The sequence below is a fragment of the Patagioenas fasciata genome (genome assembly GCF_037038585.1).
Source record: "Patagioenas fasciata isolate bPatFas1 chromosome 19 unlocalized genomic scaffold, bPatFas1.hap1 SUPER_19_unloc_1, whole genome shotgun sequence".
NCBI lineage: Eukaryota > Metazoa > Chordata > Aves > Columbiformes > Columbidae > Patagioenas > Patagioenas fasciata.
The window spans coordinates 1,948,078-1,962,654 of record NW_027288507.1 but is presented as its reverse complement, the minus strand read 5'-3'; the positions used below and the strand labels follow the sequence as shown (position 1 = coordinate 1,962,654).

General features: G+C 48.5%; 1 protein-coding gene across 1 annotated transcript; it reads left to right on the top strand.

The window, feature by feature from the left end:
• On the top strand, positions 1 to 3,130 carry LOC139826657 (S-adenosyl-L-methionine-dependent tRNA 4-demethylwyosine synthase TYW1-like). The gene is made up of 4 exons (XM_071803005.1): positions 1 to 121; positions 675 to 759; positions 1,547 to 1,741; positions 2,896 to 3,130. Exons 1-4 carry the CDS (start codon positions 96 to 98, stop codon positions 2,953 to 2,955), a joined length of 366 nt encoding a protein of 121 aa, XP_071659106.1. The 5' UTR covers positions 1 to 95; the 3' UTR covers positions 2,956 to 3,130.
• The last annotated feature ends 11,447 nt before the right edge of the window (positions 3,131 to 14,577 follow it).

Below are 14,577 nucleotides of genomic sequence, written 5' to 3'. Positions count from 1 at the left end.
GTGAAAAATCCAATGGGAATCCAGCTTCTTCTGAAGGAATAGAAGACAAACTCGTAAATGGATCAGCCACCCTGGAGGCAAAGTAAAGATTTTCTATGGGTCTCAGACTGGCACAGCAAAGGTATCAGTTACTTTTTTTTTTCCCCACCTACATGAAGTAATTTGAAATATTGAGACTCAAGTCTGTTGCTTGCCTTAGAAGTATTGCACAGTGTAAACATCAGAAAGTTCATTAGCTCATGAGAAGTCATTGCCCAACATGAAAGATAACGTAAAATTATGTAAAAATAACATTTTTTTCTACTTGCTTTAAATGGCGCATGCAGTAGAGACATTGATGATGAAGTTTAAAGTTTACTCTTGCCGTACCCGTAGTTGCGAGCGGGTCTTCTCAGAGACAAGTACTGGTTTAGGTGCTTTTGAAAAAAATGGTGTGTGTAAATGTGAAATCATTAGTCATTAAAATTCATGTCACTCTCTTCTTGCAGCCAATATACTTGATTTTTTTTTTTCTTAACATGAGGAATTCTAGGTCCAGTGTCCAGTTCTCGGATGTCTTTGTTCTTTCTGTTGTGGGAGGTGTCTTGTGACTGGGCGTGTGGGGGTTGTTTGGTCGCTACCATGCTTGGGTTGAAGCAATTGATAAATTCCTATTTTTTTTTTTTTTTTTGGAGGTTTGCCAGAGGTCTGGCTGAAGCCGTTATTTCACTTTGTTTGCCTGTGGAAGTCATCAGCATGGGAGATTATGATCCAGAGGAGGTAAGTACCTTATAAATATGACTAATAAAGAAAAGCTTTTCCTTGTGTTGCGAAGGCTCTTTTCCCCTTGTATTTCTCTCCTATTATTCTGGAAATTCCCAATGCTGTGTGTTAAAAGTCGCTTCCCTTCTGTATAAGTGTAGCCCATCAACCCTCAGCAGAAAACACCTAAATTTTGAATATTCCTAGGAGAGGATTGCCTAGAGTATTTTGATGGTGACAGTGACTTGGTATGAGCTGGTTCTGTAACTCAGGTGTGAGTTCAGTGAGAGCGGTTGCACCAGGTCCCTCTGTTCTGTCTCTGTATCCCCAGGGAAGGGTTCAAAGCCAGAACAAGCAGATGGTGACAATTTGCAGCCTTCACAGGCTCATAAGCTAAAAACTCCTTGCTGGTCATATTTAGATGGAGTAATCCTTGAGGCATTTTTCTTCTGTGAATATTGATAGTTGTTTTTTTGAATCAGTGAGAAACTTGATTGCTGCAAGAGTCTGCTCAAGAAGCTGTCGATTGGGGTGGGGAAGGGAGATGTTCTGTTCTCTTGTACCACCTCTGTGAAGCAGCAGACAGACAGTTTGATCTCTCCTGGCTAATTTAAGGCGTCTCTGCAGGGGGGATGGCCGTTCGCCACTGTTGGGGTTATCACCTGCAGCATCCCACACCAAAATCCCACTTAGAAAAAACCTCATCTTTTAACTTCTTCCAACTCCCCATGTGTTCCAGTTGTCTTACTAATGGGAAGCGTTCTGAGAAATGCACCGATCTCTTCTATTCTCTTGATATTATTAGACAACCGGCAGGAACGTTTGTGTGTTCTTGGTAGCTACGTACACTGACGGGCAGCCAACCGAGAGTGCAGCGTGGTTCTGCAAGGGGTTAGAAGAGGCAGCGCGTGACTTTCGCTTTGGGAAAACGTATCTGAAAGGCCTGAGATACGCTGTGTTTGGCTTGGGAAATGCGGTTTATGTCGATCATTACAACACTGTAAGTATCTGCTCTGCACCTTTCTGAAGTTTCTGCTCCGCTGAAAGGCTGAGCTTCCCAAAATGCTCCAAAACTGAATGATAACTGGTAGCTTGTGTGAGATTTGCAGCCTTTGTGTGGACTGGGTTTAGGGCACAGGCAGTGCAGTTTTGAAGCAAGTGTGCTGCCCCTTGAAATGGGAAAGGAGGTTGTTAGCCAATCTTGCAGCCTGAGAAAATGCTGATTCCCTTTCCATCAGTGTTCAGTCTTGCATAAAAATACAAATACAGCACAAACTAAGTGCCTGCAAGCAACACAGAGCTGGAGAGAGGCTGATGGTTCAGGTATTTGGCTGGGTTCTATTTGCAGTGCTTCCATTTTGCTGTGTGAACGCTTTAGTAATTTAATCTGTTCAGGTAGGTGTCAGGAACTAAAATGCAGATAGAAGCACTTTTCATATTAGTGTCTCCTGTGGTGATTAGTAGGTACAGCCTAACACGTTCTTATTTGTTTCTGCAGTTGCTTGTAGCTGCTTGAAACAGTTCCTGCTGGGCTCAAAGTTTGGGTGGTGGGTTTTTTGTGTGGTTTTCTTTTTCCCAGGAAGTACATTTAAATCTTTCTTCAGCCTTAGAGGGAGGCTCAAGCTGCTGTTCTCATAGGAAAGATGACTGGGGGAAAAAAAGGCACTCAACCAAAACCAAAATGGGCCCAAACAAACAAAACAACCAAAAAAAAAACCCAAACTAAAAACAAGAGCAGCAAAAACCCCGAACAAACCCCCAGTGTGACTCCACAGATATTCCTTCAGTGTCCTCTTATTTTATGGGTACAAAAATATTGATTGTCTTTTAGACTTCCCTGCTGCTGTAAAGTCAGCACAGACCTGTGCTCTGGTGGGTTGTTCACCATCGTTAGTTTTAACCGCTCCTTGATTTGCCAAATGATTTATTGGGAGCGATAGCTGGATATGAGGCTGGGCTGTGGTGGGCGCTGGAGGAACCCAGATGTCCTTTCGTGGGGAGAGTAGATGGGTGTGAGGGGAAAGCCCAGGGTCCCGTTGCTCTGGCCCTGGCAGGGGAGCTGGGACCGGGAAACTGGTTCTTCTGTGACACAACCTGTTCTCGAGTCCCATCCTGTGGTTTTATTTGGATTTTTCTTTTCTGCTTGCTTTGCAGCCCAAACGTGAACTGCGTGCGCTCTTGTGTCTTCCCAACCTCCCCGTGGGGACCCTTTGAGGGGATTTTGTCTTGCTGGTCTTTTTCTTGGGTGCAGTGTCCAAGAGCAGTTGGAAGATGGTTTTTGGAGGTGGCTGGTTAGTTCTGTTTTCTTAGGATTGTTCTGGCGGATGGTGATGGGTTTTAAATCTAAAATCTCTTGGCAAAAGTTTGGCCTCAAACTTCAGGTAAGGGCAGAGAACTCATCAGTCAAGTGTGATACAGATGATAGTGATGTCCTCACACTATCTATGGAGTATCTCTCATTTATTTTATGTGGATAGTGGTGATACACTTCAATAATCATTGTAGATTCTGTTCTGCAAATAAGGAAATATGTGACATCTTCATAGGTCTTCCGAATTCTTCTGTGGGCAATCTAACAGCACAGGTGCGTGACACAGCTGCTGTTAATGGACAAAATGGCCTGAGAAGATGATCTGCCAGTGTCTATTAGTTTCAGAATGCTTTTATTATAGCAATAGGTTTTTTTCATTCAAATTAGTTGCTAAAAGAGTAACAGTTCCTCCAGAATCTAATTCAAGAATTCAAGGGAGCAGCCTGGGATGGCGAAGCCAATGTAGGAATTAGTGAATCTACTTGGGCTGAGGGACGGATGTCTCTTCTCCATCTCACCTGGGTGAGAGGAGCTCTCAAGAACTTGCAGGTAGATTTGGGGGAGGGATTGAAATGGGATGAGCTGCCGTGTGGTCGATACCCATGGCCTCACTTCCATAAGACACGGTTTGCCGTGGTTGCCACTAGTGGAGGTCACCAATGTGAGATCTTCATGGCAGATGTTTTGCGACAGGCTCAGCAAGCGTTCTGACTTACCACGGGGCTTATTGTGAAAGGTCCAGGATTTTGGTTTTTCTTCAGTACTAGTTGATGGAGGTGAAAGTATCATCTAGATCTTTTACTTAGGTGACACATCTTACCGTCTTTGGTGGAGCAATTTGAATCCCAGAATGTCCAGTAAGAGGAAGATTGATGTGGAAGGAAGGCGATTTATTGATAGATGGGAAAGCAAATACGTGTTTGTGTTTCAGGGAGGAAAAGCCAGTATGTCTTTTGTGTTACGAGACAGAGTCGGCGATAAAGGAGCACGATGCACATAACAAACACAAGCCCTGTGGGCCAAATCCTCAAATTACATTCGGCCCTTTGAATGCAACTGCGGGGCTGCTGTGGCCTCCGGTGAAAATGTTCGACACCCCATCATAGGCTTAGTTTGACAAGAAATTATGCGCTTATGTATTGGAAATTTTTGTTATTCCTGTTGTCCCCTGCTGCAAAGCAGAAGGGGCTCTTGGATTAAAATGGGCATCTGGGTTTAGGCAAAAAGCCAGATCCTAACAATTTGTTAGCTCTTTTCTGCTCAGCTGTTGAGGTTGGTATTTCTTACAGCTCCTGGCATTCCCAGCCCTGAACTCTGCCAGTCCCGTTTTCTTGACACCAGGTTCGGCTTGGCTTGCCTGCTGAAGCAGCTGCATTTTTCACTGACCTTAGCAGGCTTTTACTACGTGTTAAAAATGTCCAAGGTGTTCTTAGTTTCCTGTATGACGAGAAGGATCTGAAGCAGCATCACGGAAAGACCAAGCTTTCCATCCATTTTGCGACTGCAGTATTTTTGCGTGTCAAGTAGAGCCCTGTAATATCCCCTGTCATGTTCTCACTCCTGCTTTCAGTTCACGGAAGCAAACCCTTCCACAAATCTCAAGCCTTTTATACTTTTCAACAGCGCTTTCTTTTCTTTTAAGGGAAAGAGGAAGCCTAAAGAATAGCTCTTGGTGGCCTTTCAAGGGTTTCTCAAAGACTGAGCAGCCCTAGGAATGAAACTGGAGTTTTCTCCTGTCGCACTTGGGCAAACTGAAAAATTCCGCTGCCCGGATTCCACTTCTATTCTGGTATAAAAAGCTGAAATAATTTGAACAGGTTCCTTTCACCAACAGTGACATTTTCTCGCTTTAGTCAGAACATTCTTTTGGGTGGTGGCTCAAGTGCAGCAATTGTGTTCCAGCCAATGCTCCTGAAGTCGGTGGTGATGGATTTGCCGCTGTGTCTGACCTTCGGCTCCGGCACACTCCTGTAAAACAGCGGGAAACTGGGACGTTTTTTCCCCCTGTAAAGATCTCCTGCTGTGAAGCTCCCTTTTCTGCACCGAAATGTTTCAGCTTTAACAGACAATCATTGCTTCCAACCCCAGGGCTTTTGTGGAGGTTGCTTGGTAGACCCACACTGATTTGCCAGCTGTGTATTTCCCTCCTCAGAAGAAAAGCCCTCTGGAGGTCGTTGAGGAGTTTGTGAAGCACAATGTGACATCAGATGGGCTATAACCGAGCTCATGGTGGCTGCATTTTTGGAGGAGGATGGCTGAGTCTTTCTTGTGACTTCTGGGCATTTTTCAACCACTGCTCTACTTCATTCCTTTGTAATTATGCCTTTTTGTGTATGCTTTCCAAGCCTTTTCTTGCAATGAGTTTTTGGTGGTGTAGAGATCTGTGCCGGAAGGTGTCTTTGGGTTTTCTTCTGGACTTTTTGCCATGTTGGGATGCTCAGCAACCTGGTCCAGTGGAAGGTGTCCCTGCCCATGGCTGGGGGGTGGACACTAGATGATTTTTAAGGTCCCTTCCATCCCAAACCACTTCATGAGGGACCTGGGGGGGTTCAGCTGGAGAACAGGAGCTGAGGGGAGACCTTCTGATCTCTGAACTGCCTGAAAGGAGCTTGGAGGCAGGGGGGTCGGGCTCTGCTCCCCAGGAACAAGCGCCAGGAGCAGAGGAAACGGCCTCAAGTTGCACCGGGGAGGCTGAGGTTGGATGTGGGGAACAATTTCTTCCCCAAAGGGCTGTGGGGCATTGGAGCAGGCTGCCCAGGGCAGTGCTGGAGTCACCATCCCTGGAGGGGTTTAAAAGGTGTTTAAATGAGGTTCTCAGGGACATGGGGCAGTGCCAGGCGTGGGTTATGGTTGGACTCCCTGATCTTGAGGGGCTTTTCCAACCAAAATGATTCTATGACTATTGACCTGCTGCAGGTGAAATGGGTTTTCAGCTGCTGGATTTTCCATATGCACTGCAGCTGCCTGTCTTCTCAGATCTCTACTGAGGAGGAAGACTTAAAGGTTAATTTTGACACTCATCTCAAGTCTCACATCATGCACACCTTAAGCTTGATGTAAAGCAGAACTGAAGCTTTCTCTGCTTGTTGTTTCTTTTTTAGACCCTGTGGTTGGGGTGTTACAGCCTCTGTGTGGCTGTGAGCTGTGCTGGTCATTTGATTTGGTGCAGGGAGACAGGAATTCCATACCCACGCTCCTCTCTACTGGTTGCATGTCAGCACAGCTTACTAATCCTCCAGCCAGGACTAGCTGTACGCTTTCTGCTTTAAACCACGTTTGCAGATTCTTAGTCACGCAAGACTGAATGTAGAACTGCAGGGACCAGTGACTGGGTAGGATAAACGTTACCTTCTATTAGCAGGTACCACCTGTGCCATTGGAGACGTATGAAGTGATAGTCTGGATCTACTGTTGGCAAAATGTTTTTAATACAAATGTCATGCCTCACCGTTCTTGTCTCGTGTGCACAAAGTTGCAGATAAGGCGGCTGCAATTCTTTTTCTTTTTCTGGATCTCTTCTTTTAGGCTTTTGACACTTGTAGATTCTGCCAATGTTTCCGACCGCTGCAGCTCCCCCAAGATCTCTGAGGAAGAGTCCGAGGAGCCTGTTTGTTCTCTGTGCATCACTTTGGCAAGAAATGCTGCAGTTCAGCCACTTTCCTGGGAACTGGGTATCGTTGTGTTTGCCTGGTTGTGACTGACACATTTTGGCCCCGTGCCAGCCGGCACATGCGGAGCCAGCATCCAAACAGACTCAGAAAATTGGGGGTATTTGTAAAAAATGTGGCTTGACTCTGCACTGGAGCCCTTCCCCCTCATTCCTGGAAGTGCTACAGCCCTGATAGATGCCAAACAGATGCAGATTTAGCACGTGGCAGCTTTTTTGGAGGGCAGGAAAAGCAGATAATTCGTTGGTGTGGTTCCCTGCAAGGCAGCGATTGTGCAGCGTTGAGCTCCTGAGGCTGCTGCATCGGGAGCAAAGGGGAGACAAAACCCGCTTTAGTTACTGCAACATCGCTAAGTCGTAATTCTCCCTAGAAAAATAGACTGAAAAGATCCATTATTGCTCTCAGCTGGTCTTGCTGCGTTTGTAGTGTCTCTTTAGCTTAATTGTCTATATAGAAATGTGCGAGTGACCAAATGTTTTAGTCAATTAGAGCAAGTGTGGGGACTGGGGGTTTCTGGCACTGCTATGGCGCAGTCACCAGGCAAACCTGATTTGATTGTGTTTTCTGGCTGAGTGTCTAAAGCCCAATCAATTATTGCAGAGAGATGGAACAGCTAAATAAGACTTAAATTAATAGGGTTTATTATTTTTGCGCCTGAGGAGGCGGCAAACCAGACAGAGTGAGATATCCTGTAAAGAAATTGGTTCATATTTCTTCTTCTGTAACTTTCTGGTGTTTATACCTGTACTTGGATGTTCAGCTCTAACTTACAGGCAACAGCTGAAGTTCTGTTCGGATGAGCTGAATAAGTGTGTGGCCAAAAGCCAGCAATCACAGTAAGCCCTGCAAAATGAAGAGATGAGTAACAGGAGGGCTAATTAAAGAGGTCTTTTAAAAAAAAATTAAGAAGAAACTGAAAACATAGATTAAAACAAAAGTTTCTTCTCATTAAGTAACTTGACTCAAGGGCCTAAATTCTTCAGGGAAATATAAATTTTATGATATTAAAGGAGTGGACACTGCAGGTTTGTGAAACTCAGGACCTGAGCCTGAAAGTTCAGAGTCTCTGTCCATCTCCAGCCACCAGTCCTTGTTCTGCTGAGTTAATAATCTCTTCTCCCAGTGTTTCAATCTGCTTATTTTTTGTTTCCAGAATTAATACATTGTGACCCAAGCTTCCTTGTTTCCTTCCGATTAGATTATTTGCTGGTTTCTTGACCTTTGGGCCTGCCTGTCTTCCAGGAGCTCTTGAAATAACCCTCTAGATGGGGTGAGGGACAGGACATGAGAGAATACACCTAATTCATGCCCCTGTGAATGGTAAAAGTGAAGTCTTGGTGCCTTTCTGTGCTGCTCTGCCAGCACTGTAACAACCTGAGGCTTTTCTAGGAGGAAATGTGAAGGTGGTCGGTGGGGTGAGATGGGTGCGGACCCTGGTGAGCGGCTCAGCCGGGTGTGTATGTGTGTGGGTTTAACCATCCAAGTGAAAACATTGCATTTAGATTAAATATCTCTGACCTGTCCTCTCCCTACTCCTGTCTGGGCTCTTCCTTGTTAGCCCTTTTGGATGTCCTTTGTTAGTTTTATCTGATTTTCTGCCTTGACCTTTCTGATTATGACCCTGTCTTCTTGTGCTTTTCCTTTTATTTTCAGCTGGAGGATCACAAGGGTGCAGAAGAGCCTGTGATTCTGCCAGATTGGTTTCTTGTTACGCTTGCGATCTTCGCTTTATTATTGGCACCGTTTGCACTGAACAGGGTTTGAAAAACTGCCAGTTGTCCTGAACTCCTTTGCCCTTCAACTCTCCTCCTCTGGGATCTCACCTGTGGTTCAGGGAGGTCTCATTTCTTGAGTTTTCATGTTCATTGTTCTTCTTCTCCTTTCGTGGTCACCACCACCAGCATCTCCCCACCTTCTTGGTCCCCAGCAGGTATCCACGTCAATCACTACATCACTGGAGTCAATGATACTTTATACCTGTGCTGCATTTTCCCTCAAAGTTTCTTCCAAGACTCCACAGCACTAAGCATTGCTCAAGGAACAGAGCAACCATTATAGGAGGGGATAAAGCAAAAGCTGATAAAAATAATACCCAGGGGAGTGGGGAGGGGGATGCGCTGCATCTCTACTAAAAATGAAATATTCTGCGGGCAGCTGGGACAAGTCTCTAATAAAATACGGGCTTACGATCGTGAGACTTCTCTAATAAAAATCTTTGTGGTGTGGGGGGTTTTGAGTGAGATTTTTTGCTTATTTTTGGAAGGGCAGGAATATTGTGCACAGTTATGTGGGACTATGGTGGGTCTGTGGATTCCCTGACGGAGGGCATGGGAACAAAAATTAGCCTTGAAGATATGAAGGCCTACCCATGAGAAAGATGGGAGTGATGGAGTATCCGGAGATGTTAAGGATGTACCCGGGAGGGAGAAGGGAGTAAAAGAGTAACATTGATGACAGCAAAAATAGCCAAAGAGATGTTACTGCTGTAACTTGTAACCAATAGTGAAGAGACACTTGAATTGGTAAAACTGTATAAAAATGCACTTGTGGCAATAAATGGCATCTGCTGCTTTTATCCTCAGAGAACTTGGTCTATGCCATTTGTCCGTCTCAACCGTGACACAGGAGGCTCCATGTGAACATGAGCAGAAACTTGTTTGCTGGGAGGTGCCAGAGCCTGGCCCAGGCTGCCCAGAGCGGGTGTGGAGTCTCCTTCTCTGAGACATCCAAAGCCGCCTGGACCCACCTGTGTGATCTGCTCTGTGACCCTGTGTGAGCAGGGCTGGGCTGGGGATCTGCAGAGCTCCTGCAGCCCAACCACTCTGATTCTGTGACTCCCAAGAGGACCACGTGGTGATCAGGCTGCTGGGGTGGATGGAGTCCATCCTGGGGCTGGCTCCAGGGAAGGGACCGGGGCAGCTGTGGTGCACGAGGAGGAACGATACAGGTTCCCAGGTGTGGTGGATGCACTTGACCCCCTCCAGCCAGCCCAGCGGCAGTTTGGTTCAGACTCCAGAGGAGGGAAAGGCCTGGGCTGCAGCCAGGCCAAGAGCTCCTTCCAGGAGACCCACAGGGAAGCAGAACAGCAGCTGAACACCAATGGGCTGTGGGTGCAGGGGGTCTTGTGCAGACCTTTCCCACTGTCTGCAATTTGACTATGAGCCAACAACTTTATTTTATAAATATGACAGCCTGGATGAGCCTACTTTGAGCTCGCTCTGCTGAATAACCAGCCGTATGGCCATGGTTTTACTGCTCACAGCTCAGTGGATGAGCCCAATTTATGTTTCATAGCAATCGTTTAGCTTAAGCAAATGCATACTAGAAATAACGAATTATCTGGAAGTATAAGGTTGCATGATTTTTAATATACTTGCTGCTTCATGTTACTTAGGAAGCTAAAATCTTTGCTGTAAAAGAAAACTTTGTAACTAATCTTTGCTAAAATCTGGAGCTGTAAAGTTCTGCTCATATTTACCAAAAGCACCTACAAACTACACTGAAGACTTGCAAGATAAGGTCTGGTTCACACTTTGCTGGGAAGAACGGAACTGACTGGGGAAAAAAATAACAATGCAAGGCTAACGTGGAGGCATCACAGACGTCTGCAGAACGGGGCCTGTTTGGCACTTTGCTGAGAAGAAAAGGATTTATTCACACAAACAGTACCCGGAAGGCTATGGACCATAAACAGTGTCTACAGCTGAACTAAACAAAGGCACACGTGATATCAGTGAAAAGACCCAGTGAGAAGCCAGAAGACCCCAAAAGGAAATATTACTCTTATTGTTATCAAATAATTTTGAGATCAATGCTAAAATAATTTTGAGGTGCAGTGCTAAAATGGAGATATTGTCTTGAATAAGTAACTGTGATCCAACTGCATATTTGAACTTGGTACTTGGTTGTCATATCTGAGCTCAGTATTTTAGTTGGCATATATATATATATATGTATTTCGTACCAAAAGAATTTTGTTTGGGGAGATAATTACGAAATGGGAACCGGTTCCGCTGCTAAAATACCACCTTGCTCCCCCTTAGGATGCATCCTTACGCATTAGAGTAACTTTTGGGGAAATATTCTGATAAAAGAAACTTGAAACGATACTGTACTCAAATGTGGCTTAAATGTGGAATTCTGGGTTTTAGTGCTGTATTGCAATTAATGTTGTTCTGCAGAACTTTGGAAAAAATGGGATGAAGTATGGTACTCTAAGTTAATTTACTCTTATTGTTATCTAATAATTTTTAGACCAGGAAAGAATTTAAATTGTTAAGCTCTGATTCCGATTGGGGGGGAAAAAAAATCCACAAAAACCCCCCACAAAACCAAAACCAAAACAAACCCGAAATGCTATGATGGATGGGAACTTGATATTGTATGAGGTTGTATTTAAAAGTTGCTGGAATGTGAACTGATTTGGATCTAGGAATCTCCGTGAGTCTGTGTGTATTGTCTGAAGGCCTCTAACGCTTTGGGGAAGGAAGGGGTGTTTATATTTTTTAGGATAGTGATTGCTGTTAACTTCTTGAATGTCAAACACATCTGTGTGACATTTTATTCACAGAAACAGCCCCTCCCACCCCCAAATTCACGCACAGTTTCCCTTCTCACTGAATTACCCAGACTGCAATCTGATTTGCTCAAATCTTGTTTGCCAAAGGGTGAAAGTTGTACTTTCTTGTACTTCCATATGGTGCCTCAGCTTGTCCTACGCTTTCTCCAGCCCCCGCCTTGGGCAAGCGCAGGAACACTACAGGAGAAACAGGACTATGATTTCTGCAAGTGACTTCTCGCTACATTTTATATCCATCTTGAAGACTGCAAAAGACCTGATTTACAGAGCAGCAACAACTGCAGGTTTCTGTCTCTCAGTGATCCAGACTCTCTTCCAGTGCAAAGAAAGGTGATCCTGTGTGCGGCACGTCAAGATAAAGCAAAGTGGGTGTCTGAAGTCACTGGCATCATAGGGAAGAAATCCCGTTTCTGCCTACTAGAGCAGGAGGGGAAGCAGGTAGGTAACTCAGGGGCAGGTGTTTGCATGGCACCTATCTACATAAGTCTTCATATATACATATATATATCCATATATTCCTTAGCTGCTTAGATTCACCTAAGAAGAGGCAAGCCATTCTTGTTGACCGTTGGCCAACCTCACGCGTGGTGCCATGAGAAAGGCACAGCTGTTTAGAGTGTAAATGGCAGTAGGAATTACTCCTATGGAGGCAAAGTCAGGATGCCCAAAAATCAGGGCTTTTCAGGAAAAAATATCCCACAGAGGTCTGACAAATGGGCCCGATCTCTCGTAGCGCGGTTAAGCCTGCCTGGGCTCTGCCAGCATCGCTGACACCCGCTGCGTGGAGTCCCCACAGAGCACGGGCAGGGTGAGGGTGCCCAACAGCCAGCAGTTTCGAACTTCCTTCCCTCCTGCCACACAGCCGCTCTCAGGCCCCTGTGACACGCTTTATGCCAACCCAGGGCTCCGCAGAGGAGCTTTCGGAGGTGTCCCCATCCCACCTCGGCTCCAGCCTGCCTTTCCTGCCAGGGGCTGTGGAACAAAAGGGTCGGGAGCCCCAGCAGAGCTTTGGCAGAGTCCAGCTGCCCGCCATGGCTTTCCTCTCCCCAGGCACGGCTCCTGCCTGGGGTGCCATTGTCCCTGTGGCACACGGTGGTTCCTGCACAGCTCTGGGCGCCCCGCAGTGCCCTGGCTGGGTGAGCCCCCGGATGCTTTCCCCTGCAGCTCGGCTCCCCAGGGTGCCCAGGCTCTTCCTCCTCCTCCTCTTCCTCCTCCTCCTCCTTCTCCTCCCGCTCCTGTCCGGGATGTGCAGCTGCGGCAGGCTCCGTGCCAGGGACGCGGGGTGCAGGGGCACAAAGAGCAGGGCCGCAGCCGAGCCGGTACAGCAGAGCCTTGGGGAGGGCTGCCCTTGGAGCAGGGCTGAGGCTGAGGCTCCAGCCCTCTTCCCTGCAGTGGCCTTTCCCTGCGCCACTGCCCAGCGCAGCTTCCACAGCCACCAAGGAAACACCCACAGTGTCAGACCCAGCGGTTTGCAGGTGGGGCTTTACTGAACAGAAGGGAGAGCTGGTGTCAGCAGCCTGGCTGGCCGGCACTGGCGCTCGTCACGCCGGAGGAGGCTCTTGCTGGACGTGTCTCTCGCGAGCCTCAGCGCCTGAGACGGTCTCCTGGCACTGGCCGACGTGGAGTAGATCTGTTCTCCAGAACTGAGGAGTTGAATACAAAGCTCTGTAGTCTTGTATGCACAGAGAGGTGCAGAGCAACAAGTCTGGTCAGGACACATGTGGTGGGATCTGCTGCTGTCTGGAGAGAGCAGGTCCAGGTCCCTGGGATGCAGTCCCACCCTGCTGCTCTCCGTGCCCCCAGGGCTGTCAGGAAAACACCCTCTTTGCCCAGCTCTGGCCTGAAGCTGGCCCACACCCCCTTTTTCAGAGGCGAGCACTCCAAAAGGCAAACACTCAACTGGGAATGCTCTTTCCCCAGTTGTTTTTCACTGCCTGCGGTACCTGGGCCTCCCATTGCTCTGGCTCTTTTTTCCAGGCCTTTGGCGGTGCCACTGCTGCGCTTCTGCTCTATCTTGCTGCACAAGGACTCCCAGAGCTTGCGTGTTTCCTCCTCCGTGCACACGCGGGGCTGCGCCTGCAGGACCACGGCAATGCAGCAGCAGGCAGTGTTAGTGTCCCTGGCAAGGGCTGGGGGGATTTCAGCGCTCCCCCTCCCTCCTGCCCCTTCTTTTCAGCCTCTCCATCAGCCCTGCTTTGCTCACGGTCCTGACTGCAGAGCCTTTCTGCAACGACCCCTGAGCCAAGGGAGCGCGGGGCTGAAAGCAACCCGGCTGCTTGCTGTCCCAGACCAGCCTGGCCGCACCGTTGCGCCGTCGCCATTACAAACGCCACCACATCAAGCCTTGGGGACGTACCGGTCCTGCCCTCCTCTTCCCCGCCTTGGCAGGGGGTGCAGCTTGGGGTGCAGCTTCCCGCAGGTGTTGGCTGCTGCCTGCCTCTTTCCCCGACCGTTCCCACCGCAGCACTGCCAGCTCGCTGCAGACACACAGCGGGAAGAGGTGGTGTGAGCACAGGAGAGCGCTCCAGCCGGGCTCCCAGCTGGGCGCCAGCCGCGGCCGCAGGAGCGGCTCTGCCGAGAGGCCGGTGCCAGGAGAAGCGGCTCTCTCCCGCGGGGCTGCGGGGAGCAGGAGGAAGGGACTGCGGGAGAGGAAGCACTGCCCGTGTCCGGAGAGATTTACCACTGGAGCTTGTCCTGCAGATCCAGCTGCTCATCCCTCTCCCCTCTTCTCTTGCGGGCCACCTGCCCCAGGATGCAGGTCACCACCTCCCGCAGGGCCCGGTCTGTCCGTGGGGAAAGGCTCCTGCAACAGCAAGGACAAAGTCTCCCTGACTCTGCAGCTGGGACCGTCCTGCCTCTTCCCACACTCAGCCCCACACCTGCTTTGGCCCCTGCCGTGGGGTCTAACCCAGCCCGTTCCCGTGGCTGCAGAAATCCCGGGGCGTCCTGTGCAGCCCCGTGGCTCAGGGTTTGGCTCCCCGTACCCACCACCACCGGCTCACGCCCCACCGCCCCCGGGGCTCGGCTGGAGCGGGCACACTCGTACCGCTTCTGGGGGACGCTGTTGTCCTCAGGGACGCTGGGGGGCTCTTCTCCGGCCTCTTCCCAGCCCTCCATGTTCATCTCCAGCAGGTCACAGCTGGACTCGTCTGACTCCACGCTGCTCGAGGAGCTGTCTGAGGAGCACTCGGGGGAGCTGGATTCCTGCACAGGAGGAGACTCTCATACAACAGCCCTGCACCCGGAGGGTGCTGCTTCCCAGCACGCAGACCCCAGAA

Bases quoted from the DNA above. Each gene is read 5' to 3' on its own strand.
- LOC139826657 (XM_071803005.1), top strand. From the start codon at position 96: ATGGGTCTCAGACTGGCACAGCAAAG. The intron at 760-1,546 runs GTAAGTACCTTA...TGATATTATTAG, and splicing joins GAGATTATGATCCAGAGGAG to ACAACCGGCAGGAACGTTTG. The intron at 1,742-2,895 runs GTAAGTATCTGC...CTTGCTTTGCAG, and splicing joins ATGTCGATCATTACAACACT to CCCAAACGTGAACTGCGTGC.